This window comes from Coenobita brevimanus, chromosome 16 (assembly GCF_032717465.1).
Source record: "Coenobita brevimanus isolate Jiangsu-jjx chromosome 16, ASM3271746v2, whole genome shotgun sequence".
NCBI lineage: Eukaryota > Metazoa > Arthropoda > Malacostraca > Decapoda > Coenobitidae > Coenobita > Coenobita brevimanus.
Window position 1 is genome coordinate 674,717 of NC_136969.1, and position 14,058 is coordinate 688,774.

The 14,058-nt window shown below is 42.0% G+C and overlaps 1 protein-coding gene across 1 annotated transcript in view; it reads right to left on the reverse strand.

The window, feature by feature from the left end:
* LOC145390899 (uncharacterized) overlaps window positions 1–14,058 on the reverse strand; it is a 71,861-nt gene that overhangs the window by 23,682 nt on the left and 34,121 nt on the right. The window contains exon 6 of the mRNA XM_080265636.1: window positions 7,625–7,670. Coding sequence (XP_080121762.1) covers window positions 7,625–7,670 — 46 coding nt within the window. The remainder of the gene's footprint in view (window positions 1–7,624; window positions 7,671–14,058) is intronic.

Genomic DNA, 14,058 nt, shown 5'->3' on the forward strand with positions numbered 1-14,058 from the left:
CCAGAGGATGGCTGCTGGCGTCACTAGTGGGTAATGGCTGTTGCTCCTCCTCAACCTCCCTCATAAATCCTTCGAAATCACACTCAGAATCACTATCTTCGTCCACAGCCATGGAAGGTCCCGCTTCTGCCTGTCCTAGTACCGTAATCCTCGGCAAAGTGCATGCTTCTCACACTGTTGCCAGAGTCCCGTCTCATGACTGTGGAAAGTGATCACTGTCGCTGACTCGGTAGAGAATAAGGAGAAGCAACTTTGTTTATAAACTGGTACGCACGCCGATGAGAAGGGTTTCAAAATGATTGATATTTATTCTAAAATATTAATATGTATTCAGTGTCAGGCTAAATGTTCAATGCTGTAGTACGATACATTCCCTGTTGAATCGCCTGGGTTTTGGTCACACTGTTTGGCCGTCGTATCCTCGGCAGGAATCAATCCAGATGAATTCCAAATGCCCGTGGTATCGTCGGCAATTTTACCACGTTACCATTCCGATATACCATCGTATCCTCGGCAAACCTGGTATGAAGTGCCGTGTGATAGCCTTCGGCTGCCAGGATCTTGTCTTAGTTTTTTATTATGATCACGTTGGGTTCATTCATGTCGTAGGCCTTGGCAATGTCAACTTTCCTCTCCCCTTTCTTCTTCCTCTCGATGCTTTCTAGCTTGGTGGCCTGAGGGAGGTGCCGACGCTTCTTGGGGTTCTGAGAAGGCTTCCTAGGCATCGTGAGCAGGGTAAAATGCAGTAACAAGGTCAGAAAATGCAGCAAGAAAAAAGCACCTTCCAATGTAATTATGCGACTGAGTGGCGCTGTGGCGGGAGAAATTTAAACAAAACATCACATGACACCAAAAGCGTTTTTAATTGGGCGGCATCACGATCACGTCACGATAGCGGGCGGGGAAGGCTACTTGATCAGAAGTTTTCATTGGCTATCATCATCATGGGAATGTCCAGTATGACCGTGGTGGACCGGGGGTGATCGTGCTAGAGTGAACTCTGCGGATTTCGCCCACTTCTCGGAGCTCTGTGCGTGTTATGCTAACACACTCGTGTTGCAGTAATTAAATCGTATTAAATAATACTAATTAATTGCTCTCCGTGCTGGACCCGAATCGTGCTGGACTAACGCGTGTTGGACGCGAGGGTACTGTATATATACAGTCATCTCACTTAAAATGCATGAATATGGGCAACACAGCCTGTCGCACTTTATAAATTTGAACTTTGTGAAGCATAGGATCCCATGTTAAAATGACTTTGTGGGCAACACATCCTGAATTTTCATATATTGATTCACCAATGCCGATTCCTAACTAAAATGCAAAGGGAAAACTTACATTAGAAACATGCAAGAGTAATACTGCATATTTATTATGAAAATCAAGACCTTACCAGCATTGTACAGAGGGTAGATAAAGTGAATTGTTGTTGTTGTACTTGAGGCCGTACCACGGAAGGTTTCAGGACAATTCGCCATCACAACAATAACAAGACTATTCGCCATTATTAACGAAGACAGCTATGGGTGACACTAGAGTATAATTTAAAGGCGACTACAGCGAGGAAAAAACAAGTTAATTATTGACTAAATGTGCAACTAATAAACAATATTTAAAGCCTACACTACTGAACATAGACTTTGATGGATCCCCCTGAAATAGTTATTAAACTACTGATTAATTAATAATAAGTATATTTATAGAATGATGGGAATCATCCAGGGTGTAAATTGTCCTGACGGGGAATCATCCATGTTTTGACGGCGAATTGTCTCGGAACCCAATCACACACCAGCCGCACCCCACCACACATACTCACCAGCCGCACCTTTACCCATTGCACGCTACAAATTATGCTCGCCAGTTGCGAGAGAATACCGTATTTGCCTCAATTTTTGATGCCCGTCGCACATTGCTAGTAGCAAACGCACTTTCTAAATAATTATCGTCAGATAGACCCCCATCGCACATTATGCAAGACGCACTTTGCAAAGGCGCACTTTAGGCGAGATGACTGTATATACTGTATATATATATATATATATACAGTACATACAGTAATCCCCGTACTATCTGGACGTCCACTTTCCGGACACCCCACTTACCGGACATTGTGGGCCTGGACTTTCGAAACCCAAAAATGGCCAAAAAAAGAATAAATCCCCCCAAAATCCTAATTTTTTCCCATCCGTAATTTGAAATTGTCGCGCAGCGCCGAACAGCTGTTTACACCACAGCCCATTCACCCCTTCCTTCCTCCCCCCTCTCCTGTCAGGGTTGCTATTTGGTATTTTTCATTACCAAATGTGGGCCAATTAGGTAACGAAATATTCGTTTGGTAATGAATCAGAATAATGCATTATCAAACGGATTTTTCACATGTATGAGGATACACAGGAAGGAGATGGTGGATTGTCTACTCTCTCTGATTAATCTGCTAGCCTACATAGCATGAAAATAATCAACATGCTGTTAATTATAAGGAGAGTGAATACATGTATTTCCACTTGTATATATGAGGCCCCTAATAACATAGTGTACCGTGCACCACTGCAAGCGAAACTGAGTTAAGTATACCACTACAGTATGTAGCCCAAACCCTCTTTGATCTGGAAAGCAACCACGAGGTATAGAAAGCAACTGGCATTAGGGTCCAAATACCCCTTCTGTAACATGGTCTCACTGCTCGTTTCACCTCATGCGTCGACAAGCCTTCATGCTGGTCACAGAATGTGCGAAGTGCCTCCCAGCAACGTGTTGTCTGGTGCTACCAGATACTAGCATTTCTTTATGCTCACAGTCATGCATTTTTTTTATAACATTATTAATTATGTACCAGTATTCTAACATAACAGAATATTTTACCATAAAATTGCGTGATTTTATGGGTAAGTTTGCCATAATGTACAGGAAATGGGAAAGGCAGAGAGCTCAGCAAGACATTGGCAACTGTGATCTGGGAATCGGTCGCGACGTGACGCAGTTTTTTTGTTTACCAGCCAGCCTAGAACACTGGCTGGGTAACAGGCTATTTTCAGAGCTGTTTTAGTGTTTTTTCTCATTGTCTCGAGAACATGAGTGACTCTAGAAGTGAGCAAAAAGCTGCTGGTCCTCATCATAACAGAAAAAGTGCTTAACATTTTTCTCAAATGGCTAAAATGAAAGATTTTTCTTTTATGATGGTTTTTTACTTTCCGAAAATAGTATTACATACATCTATTTTGCTTTTGTAAACATTTCCCATTGATATCTTTGGTTGGTTTGATTGTTAAAAATGCTTACTGTGAGTACGTTTTCTCTCTCAATAACCACACTGGAGAAAAATGCAGCTATTGTTGTACCTTTCAGAATGCTACTAATTTCTCTTCTACCAAGATTAGCATGACATGAAAGTACGAACTTCAAGCTAAAAAAAAAAAAAAAAAAAAAAAAAAAAAAAAATATTCACTAGATCCAAAGTTATGGAATTTTGAAAGTTACACAATTTTAACTGCGTTTTTCTCCGTTTTCAACATGTGGCATTTGGTACACTATGTTATTAGGGGCCTCATATAATTAGTGAAGAATAATGCTAGCTTTACGGATTTGGTAATGAAAAGTTAAATTTGATAATAAAAATTGAGGAGTTTGGTAACATGACCGTTGCGATCTGGCAACACTGTTTCCCCGTCACCAACACTGTCCAACAGTTACTGCCTAACTTCGATCGCGAGTAGATGCTTATCGCAATGGAAGCCACACGTGCTTGTTTTTTGTGAATAAACAGTGAATAAACTGCAATACCTCGCCACTAGACCTCACGGGAATTTACAGTGTTGTGCAGTGTTAAGAAATTAGAATTTAGAGTGCAAAGGATTATCTGTGGAGTGCAAATTGGCTGTTGAAACTGGCGTGGTGCAGTTAAGTACAATGTGCAGTGTTAAACAATTATAACTCACAGTGCAATGAATTAAGGGCAGCACAACACTGGATTACTGTACGTGCTTCAAGAGCATTTTCACCACTGCCAAAGCTTTAGAGAAGGTGGCCACAGACGTGCTGTAAGTACCCTGGCTGAGGTACAGTCACTTCTAATTGCTCATTCTTTGGTTCCTTTTCATTTATTTCATACTTTATGTTCATTATTGGTGTGAATAGGGTCTTATAGGTTTAAATAGGTGCTATGCATGTCCGGCACGGAGTTATTTAGGTGGCTTTCAAAGTTAGGCTGGGTTAGGGTCCTTAAGTACCAGTCCAGGAGCCAGGGGCCCACTTTCTGAACGGGACCACTTTCCCGACATGCCTTTGGCTCTATTACGTCAGATTGTAGAAGGATGACTGTGTGTGTGTGTATATATATATATATATATATATATATATATATATATATATACAGTAATCCCTATACTGTCCGGACGTCCACTTTCCGGACATCCCCACTTACCGGACATAATCGTCCTAGGATCCAATATTCCGAAAATGGTCCGAAAACCACAAAAAATTCGAAAAAAATCCGACTTTTTCCCGCCCGTAATTTGAACGTGGCGCGCGTGGCACGGGACAGCCTTGTTTTGGTCCGTCATTCCTCCGACGTCCGCTAGAGTGCCCCCACATCCTCCCCACTTTCCGCCCGTCTCGTCGTGAGTGTACGCTCGTCGTCATGGCTACCCACGTGCTTGCTTTTGTGGTGGTGCCTTACCTGCTACAGGCACTCCTGCTGCTCTCGTGCCTCTCCTTTGTGTGTGTGATGATGGCCTCACCGCCTGAGAAGAGGAAGAGAGTGGTTTTGACTCTGGAGAAGAAGAGGGAGATATTAGAGAAAGTAGATGCAGGATGGTCTTCGTCACGCATCCTTCGTGAGTTCAACCTGGCCCAATCTACTTTGTTTGATATCAAGAGATCCCGAGACAAACTCATGCAGTACACGGCTGACTTCTTGTCGAAAAGTAAATGCAACGTGGAGAGGAAGGTGATGTTTACTCCCAAGTTTGCTGAAGTCAACCGCTCCACGTTGATTTGGTATCGACAGCAACGTGCTGCTGGTGTGATGGTACGTGGTACGGAGCTGAAGGCTGCTGCTGAGAAGTTCGCAAGGCTTCACGACACCCTAGACTTCAAGGCATCCGAGGGTTGGCTCTTCGCGTTCAAGTTACGGAATGGCCTTACCAACCGTAAGTCTCATGGCGAAGCTTTGGACGCTAACAAGGATGGAGTAGAGGAGTTTCAGCACGAGGTGGAGGGCTTGATCGACAGGGAGGGCCTCACTCTCGGTCAAGTTTATAATGCTGATGAAACTGGTTTATTCTATCGCTCTTTGCCTACGAACACTCTTGCCGAGGAGACGGAGAAGCGTGTACCTGGCCGCAAGCTCTCCAAGCAAAGGCTATCTGCTTTGTGTTGTGCTAATGCTAACGGCATGCACCGGCTTAACCCCATTATTATTGGCCGTGCAAAGCAGCCTCGGTGTCTTTGTGGGGTGATGAACGTCCTTCCTGTCGTCTGGTACCATTCCTTGAAGGCATGGTTTACAGCCCACATCTTCAAAGACTGGTTCCACCGCCATTTCGTCAAGGAGGTCATACATTACCAGACGGAGAAACTGGGAATCCCAGGCGACCAGGTAAAGGCCCTTCTTCTCCTTGACAATGCACCTGCCCACCCGTGCGACAAGGACTTGGTGGCTGTGAATGGCCGCATTAGGTGCATGTTTCTGCCACCTAATACTACTGCTCTCATCCAACCAATGGACCAAGGAGTGATCGTGGCAACGACGCGGCTATACCGACGGAAGTTCCTGGACGAGGTGATGGTTGTTCTCGAGGACGAGGACAAGCGCAGAGAGGGACAGGACACGCGAGGCCAGCAGACTTTGGAAAACCTTCGCCGCTACAACACCAAGTCTGCCATTTACAACTGGGCCAGTGCATGGAAGGAAATCCCTGTCAAGACTCCAGAAAATGGTTGGTCTCGTCTGCTTCTCGGAATGGATGTGGAGCACGATTTCCTAGGTTTCGATGTGGATGACTTCCATGCACGTCTACATGCGCAAGGTGATGATGTTGATGTGGACGAAGTACGTGAGTGGTTGGATGATGACGAGGGCAGTCCTGGGTATCAGACCCTGTCTGATATCGAGATCGCATCTTCAGTTGCAGGTGTCAGTACCCAGCCTGAAGATTCCGACGAGGACGGCGATGATGATGCGGACTCCTCTCAGCAGGACACTACTCCAGCCATCCCCAAGCTGAGCGCACTCCGAGAACACCTAGAGTTTGTTCTGGACTACCTGGAACATCCGGACTGCGACAAGGTGATGGGGCCCTTGGGACTCGTGGAGGAAGTGCGTGCTTTCAGGCAGAGCATCATCAATCGACAGAATCGTCGGTCATTGCGTCAATCAACCATTGACAGTTTTTTCAGGCCCGTGACCCCCACTGTGCCCAGCCCTGGCTCCACTCCGTTGCCTCCCCAAGACAGGCCCTCATGCTCAGAGCCACAGCCCAGCACATCAGCCACGGTGGAGTCACTGCTCGACGTGAGTTTGCGGCTGTCTTCAGAGTCGTCTGAGGTGGGTACGCCATCTCCACGACCCAGCGATGCACCCCTAGGTCGCCTGCCAGTGATACTCTCAGACTCTGACAGTGAATAAACAGCAAGAACTTCTCCACTAGACCACACAGGAATTTTGAGTGTTGTGCAGTGAAAAAAACAGTGTGTTGTGTTAAGGATTTAAAATTGTGAGAGAAAAGACTCTATAGAAACAAAATTTAACGTAAATAGACTTGTTTGTTTTGGCTTTGGAAAATTATAAGAATGGGAAAAATTAAAGTGCAACACTGTGCGAAGTCGCGTAGAGATGTTTTACTACTATGGCATGTAGCAAAGTTATTATTCATCATAGAGAGCTCAATATGGCCTCGTTTTGAAGCTTAGTAATTGTACTTTACAATACTATGTTCAAAAAAGCAATATATGCAAAATGAAATGCAAAAAAAAAAGTGAGCAGAGTTTAGCCGACATGCAAAAATTTTACCCTTTACTTTTTAAAATATCATGAAAAAAAATTCAAGATACAATAATATTTTTTGCTCTATGACATAGCTGAGTAAATTTCCTTTCTAATGATGTATAATTTATTCCTTTGGGAGAGATAATACCACTGGAATTACCAGCCTACACACCCCTCCCCATTTAGTCACTGGTATGACATACAGGGATTACTTGCATAGCAATCTTTCTGTTCCAACCCCTGGCACAACTGTCATACGGAGATCAGAAGTACAAGTTGTACAGCAAGACTACAGGTATGAGTACCCATGCTTGGGTAACTTCCTTGCCTGGATGAACAACTGGTTGGCTAGATTCAAAGCTTATAGCTACACATCAATGCACAGTTGGTGGTAGCCAGCCACCTACCAAAAGAAGGAATTTACGATAACTGAAATAAGACATTCTTTTTATACAAGCAAATATACAGTATTACAAAAGAGTATGAAAGCAAGCAGTCCATGACAGATAACTGATTACAACATAAACATGCAGAGAAAACAAACATGAAAAGGTTTATATGAATAAAATGATAGTCTCACAAAAGGTTATAAAACAGCCTTACAATACCACCACATGCAGATTCAGAAACCACATACCTGGTAATCTTGAACCTCTTCTTGGATCAGGAAGTTTTAAACCTGCAATTTGAACCCCAGTTAGGTTAATAGTTGAGAGAGAGATGTAAGGAGGGACAAAGGACATCAAGAAGGGCCACTGCATCTCAACAGTACATGGAAGTAAGTGCAGGTTCCTTGCTAGATTTCTGCAGTAATGTCAATTTGCAGTTAAAAAACTTTTTGGGCATCACTGTGCTTCTTTGTCTAACATCAAAAATCACAAACTGGGAAGATTTCTATATCAGAAAGAAAAGAAAATTACCCCAAATTTCATCATCATCATCATCATCATCTGATCCTGTGTTGCCCTATGAGGAGCGTAGAAGCCCGGCACCAGGCAAGTTGGTCCTGACATTGAAGGTGAAAGTGACCAGCCACACTCATCCCGGGGTGGCATTATGTGAGCAATAAACCCAAACCATCATCGTCATCATCATCATCATCATCCGGACCTCCTTTCCCATCCTAGGGCAGGGTGAGGAGTAGCAATGTCCAGACAGCCCAAATTTGCCCAATCCAATGGGCCATACTTCCATTCACTCATCATTCAAGCCCCCGGAATCCTGGCTCTATCAGATACACCAAAAACATCCACCACGTTTTGAAGCTTCACATAAATGAATCCAAGAGAGTCAAGCCAGACGCTACCACGTTAAAAAGTGGTGCCAAATCCCTGATCATACACTTCTCCTCACAACATTCATCTAGCCAGTTTGTTCTCTTGTCAGTTCCCTAGCCTCACCGACTTCCAAACCTCTCTTCCTCACTCTCATCCCTCTTCTGTCCAACTCTCTAATGAAAGAGTTAACCTTTACTCCCAGTCCTTCACTTATGCAACAGGCCAACTCTGGAACTGTCTCCCTCTGTCTGTACTTCCTACTTCCTATGATCATTTTTTCTTGGAAGGAATGGTTTGCAGGCTCCTAGCCTTTGGTTCCTTCTTTCTTGCATTAAAAAAAAAAACACTAATTCACCATATCTCTCCACCTTCTCCTTTGCCTACCTCATCTCTTCCCTCCTTCAAATTCACTCAGATATACCTTTTTCACCACTCTATTGTTATCCATTCTCTCCACATGACCATACCACCCCAGTACACTCTTCGATTCTGGTGTCCACAGACTTCCTCGCTCCACATCTTTCACGAATCACATTATTTTGTATCCTATCCACCCTCTGTACTCCACATACATTCCTCAGCAGTCCCATCTCCACTCTGTTACTCTTTTCATTTTCATGCCACACCATAGTTTCACATCCATATGTTAAAGCTGGCACTAACACTCCTTCATGTAAGACTCACGCAGCTGCAACACTCAACCACCCCACCCCAACCACCCCTTGGATAAAAACCAACACAGGCTCAACCCGGTTGAAGTGCCTTCATTACCCACTAAACCACCAGGCACCATCATCTGGTTTTATGATTACCACCCAGCATAGTAAATGGTTTCCTGGTGTACAACAAACCAGTCACTCAGTGTAGAGTCACCCACAGACAGAAGAGGAATGAAAGATGGAAAAAAGACAGAAGAGGAAGAAAGGAAAGAAGGGAGGAAAGAGGGAAAGGACAGTCACTCGAGAGCAGCACTACATTGAGTGAATGGAAGGTGAGTGCCCTCACCTACCACATAATCTATACACTAACATTATATACAGAAAAAACTGTATACTGTATCTGCAAAGTTTTATCATGATAACTAAAAAGTCTGTCTAACAAGGTACCTGTAAGACCTCAAACTGTGGCATGAAGAGGATTTCAGGTGAGAAAAAACTATGGGATCAAATGGTTCCTGACAGTACCTTTCCTTGGGTCTAACCAAATTCTGTATCAACATTTTTCTGATTCCACAAAAAAGCACAGCATTACTCAAAATGTTTGACATGACTGCAAGTATTACTAATACATTATTGGGTTATTTGCTTGGTCAGTAGTTAAGTTCACAGGCATATGAGAATTGTAGAGCTTCATCACAAAGAGTCATGAGGGATGCTGTTGATAATTTGGTAAGGAATTAAAAAAGATACAGTAAGATCTAAATTATGCAGACTTCTTATATGAGGGCAGAGACACACAGATAGTCTATGTAACAAGAGTTGAGACAATTAGTGTTTTCTCCTGAGCTTTACTGCAATGCTGATCTATGCATACTCTTCAGCATAATCTAAAAAATAAAAAAATAAAAAAAATACTGTTGAAACCTTGTATAGAAAAAAAAATAAAAGGCCTGGATGTTTTAGATTCTAGAGAATTAAACTCCTAAAAAGTAAATGATCTTTGATCAGTAGTTGAAAAATGAGTATTCGTGATAACAAGATACTGCTAAAAACTTATGACTTTCAATCAGTAATTAAAATATAGGGATCTAAGCAATAATTTCATACAAAGACAACAATAAACCTGATAACTTAGGCTCTGCTTATACTGGAGTATGACAGATGGCAGTCTGCTAAACTTGTAGAACTGACTAACTGCAGTATACATTAGTCAGACATATAACTACCCTGAATAATCACTGCTGATACTTTTAATCACCAACATAATCAGAACACCACTTATTCCTCCAACCTATTTCACTGTAAATGTTCATGTATAAAATATTTAATATATTACTGACATCTAACATGATTCTAAACTTCTAATTCCTTGTTTTACAATGCTCTGATTACTAGTGGATAAATTACACCCACAACAACACAGAATTTTAGTCTGACTAGGATCCTGTTCCAGAATACAGTACCAATCTAAAAACAGACTTCGATAATTGTGCCTGAAGAGACTTGAACCCTCTTAAAGCCTGCACAGTTCATATTGTACCTAGAGAAGGTCCTTATCTGACCCAAACAGTTATTTACACATAATTTATTAGCAGTAGTTGTTCCCTAAGCAGTCTGGCCGAACAGTGTGTGGGTAAAATACATCCATTAAAATTTACTTACTCAGTGCCAACTTTGATACTAGGAACAGCTTTCCTGGCTTACCAGTAACATTATATTTACTATTCTAAGCTAAACTTTGACACAAAACTCATACAGACATAATTTATTATGTGCATCCTCATCCTAGCCCTGTTTTTTCAATACAGTATGAAAGGGAGTGGTAGGATCCAGAAACAGGAACAATAAAAACTGACAGCAACAGATCTATCAACAGTATGGGTATTAAATTTATTAACTCATTTAAGCCTGCAAAACTTTTGGTTCGACTCCTCTTGCATATGCCTTTCAAATGAAGTCTCATGTGTTAATGTTGCACTTGCAACGCCTGTGGGGCGGAATTGATCTACTGCCAGTCAAGTTTAGATGGGGTGAAACTCTTGTCATATGTACCTTCAGTCAAACCTCACCCAACTATTTCAATCCCTCAGTGATTCTTTTACTTCCTGAAATTTATTCCTCACTTTACACATTCACATGATGGCACTGATACACTTGGGCTATTCTGGCCTGGTTATATGGATGTCCCTCATTTGTCTTCCTATCACCCAAAAAGAGGATAGTGGACTACAAGAGAAGGGCAGCTTGAGCCTCCAGTCAACTAAGTTTATGTTCAGATAAGCCTGAGGCCACAACAAAAACAACCCATATACTGTACTACTTGGCCTTCCTTGTCTCCCATCACACTCAAACAGCATCACATTTATTTTTTTCTCCATTGTAGTCATATACAATCTTTCAGTTTGTCCATGCTATCTACGTATAATTGTTTAAACTTTCTGATCAATTAATCTATATATCTATCTATTCTATATTTAAATCCTAGTCTCAGGTCCCCCCTACACCTCAGACGAGGTCCAAGAGACTGTCAATGGCAGAAGTGGACAGGGCTATAAAAAGGATGAAGAACAGAAAGGCATGGCAACAGGTGTTGATAAGGCAATATACAGAACTATTAAATGAACTGGACCGATGGCTACTAAGAAATCACCCATAAATGTGGAATATTATGGATGGAGTTTTGTAGGAGGAATATATAAATACTTCACTGTGATGAAGATACCAGGTAGGTTTGTGATACACTGCCCTTGTACAAAAGTAAAAAATAATGTAAAAATTCTTCCTTCATAACTTCATGCAGCTCAGTGTAACAGTAGTTATATATAAAAAAAAATATATATATATATATATATATATATATATATATATATTTGGATAGCAGTTAAGTGATGAACAGAGTGGTTTCCAATGTGGTAGGAGTCACGTGGAACAAGTATAATATGTCAAAAGAACTGCAAGATATGTTATGCCATGTACTATATGCATCTGGATAAAGCATATCATAAGGTTAACATAGGGGATTATTGAAGATGTTAAAAAAAAAGAAAGAAAGAATTCTTGTGATGGTTGTGGTGGTTATTGTTGTGGCTTAGCATCAGTCTCTCTGGCTAAGCAGACCCATCAACCACAGATAAACAACTGCTTACAGGTACAATACATACACAATGTAGGGAACCAGAGTCTTCTGACAGACACTACCTCACCACGGTGGGACCAGGGTACATCCCTGCAGTAAAGTTTGGGAAAATATGAGGTGGTTTGGCTCCTGGGTGGATGCTGCAGCTGCTTCACTTCACCCTGGGTACACATTGCCACCACATGTAGGATCCTCACCAGCACCACATTGGTAGTGAAGTAATACAGTGCACAAGAGTACAGACAAGGTTGAATGAGGGGGGTATATGGATGCTGAAGCAGAGTAAAGTTAAGGTTCCAGGAAGGAAATGTGGCTAATGCTAAGGAGACACTGACGAAGAACAGAGTACCATAGGCTGAAAGAGAGCTGAATACTGGTGCACTGGTTCACTATTACAGTTTTTTGAAAAGTATAGACTGTGTTCAGTATATGAAACTGTTAAGGAATGTATGTTGTGTAGATTGGAATGGATAATAAATACAGGTAGCACTCATTGTAAGTCAGGGATGCATTCTGAATGAATACAACTTTTGCCATAAAACTCATGCTGCAAATCACCTTAATAAATAACAACAGAACAACAGCTGGTAATTTTTATAGGTAAACTACTGGTGACCTGTCAGCAGACAAGAAAGTCAAAAAATGTGACATAATTATAATGATGGCTTACTGTTTACAGATTCATAAAAATGTTAAAACAATTACAGTTAAAGCTTTATTACTCCTCTGGGGACATTGGAGGACCTCAGGGTAAGCCACTGTAGTAAAGATATGCAGTATAGAACTAGTAGTCAAAAGAGTTTAAGGAACTTTTAGTCAAAAGTAAGTAAGTGTGTGTATTTACCTAGTTGTGATATACAGGAAATTAGCTACGCTCGTGGGGTCCCGTCTCTGTTTCTCAGTAAGTCAAATTTTGCTTTAAACTCGTTTAAGTTTTTAGACTGGACGATCTCTTTGTCCAGGTTATTCCACAGGTCTATACATCTATGATGAAAACTATATTTCTTGATGTCCTTCAAGCAACTTGGCTTCTTCAGTTTCCTTCCGTGTCCTCTTATTACTCTCTTATCCCATAAAAACAGATCTTCTCTGTCAATTTTATCTACTCCCATCATGGCCTTGAACACTGCAATCATGTCGCCCCTCTTTCTCTTTTCCTCTAGGGAAGGCAAATCCAGCTTTTCCAGTCACTCTCTGTACGACAGATCTGCCAGACTGGGGACCATCTTAGTTGCTGTTCTTTGAATTCTTTCAATCTTGTTTATATCTTTCTTTTTGTGTGGGGACCACAGTACTGCGGCATATTCTAGCCTGGGGCGGATCATGGCCACTATTAGTTTTTTCATCAGCTCCTCATCCATGTATTGAAATGCTACTCTTACTTCTGGTAAATTACCAATATGCTGGGAATCAAACCAGGGACTCTCAGGTGAGAGCCAGGCAGCATACCACTACACCACGACCAGGTAAAAGTTAACTCACGTTGTCACAATCTTGTAACCAACGTCCCTCTGCCCCCACTGTGAGCATCAAGAGGATGAGTTAACCCCCTGGCACTCGGGCAAGTAGATGCTTTTAATCTATCCCAAGCACTTACAGCAAGTCAGAATGAAGAGGGAAACCTATACTGTACACAGGAAAAATCATCTGGTAAATTACCAATATGACTTGCCGTAAGTGCTTGGGATAGATTCCCGGCATATTGGTAATTTACCAGATGATTTTTCCTGTGTACAGTACAGGTTTCCCTCTTCATTCTGACTTGCCGTAAGTGCTTGGGATAGATTAAAAGCATCTACTTGCCCGAGTGCCAGGGGGTTAACTCATCCTCTTGATGCTCACAGTGGGGGCGGAGGGACGTTGGTTACAAGATTGTGACAACGTGAGTTAACTTTTACCTGGTCGTGGTGTAGTGGTATGCTGCCTGGCTCTCACCTGAGAGTCCCTGGTTCGATTCCCAGCATATTGGTAATTTACCAGATGATTTTTCCTGTG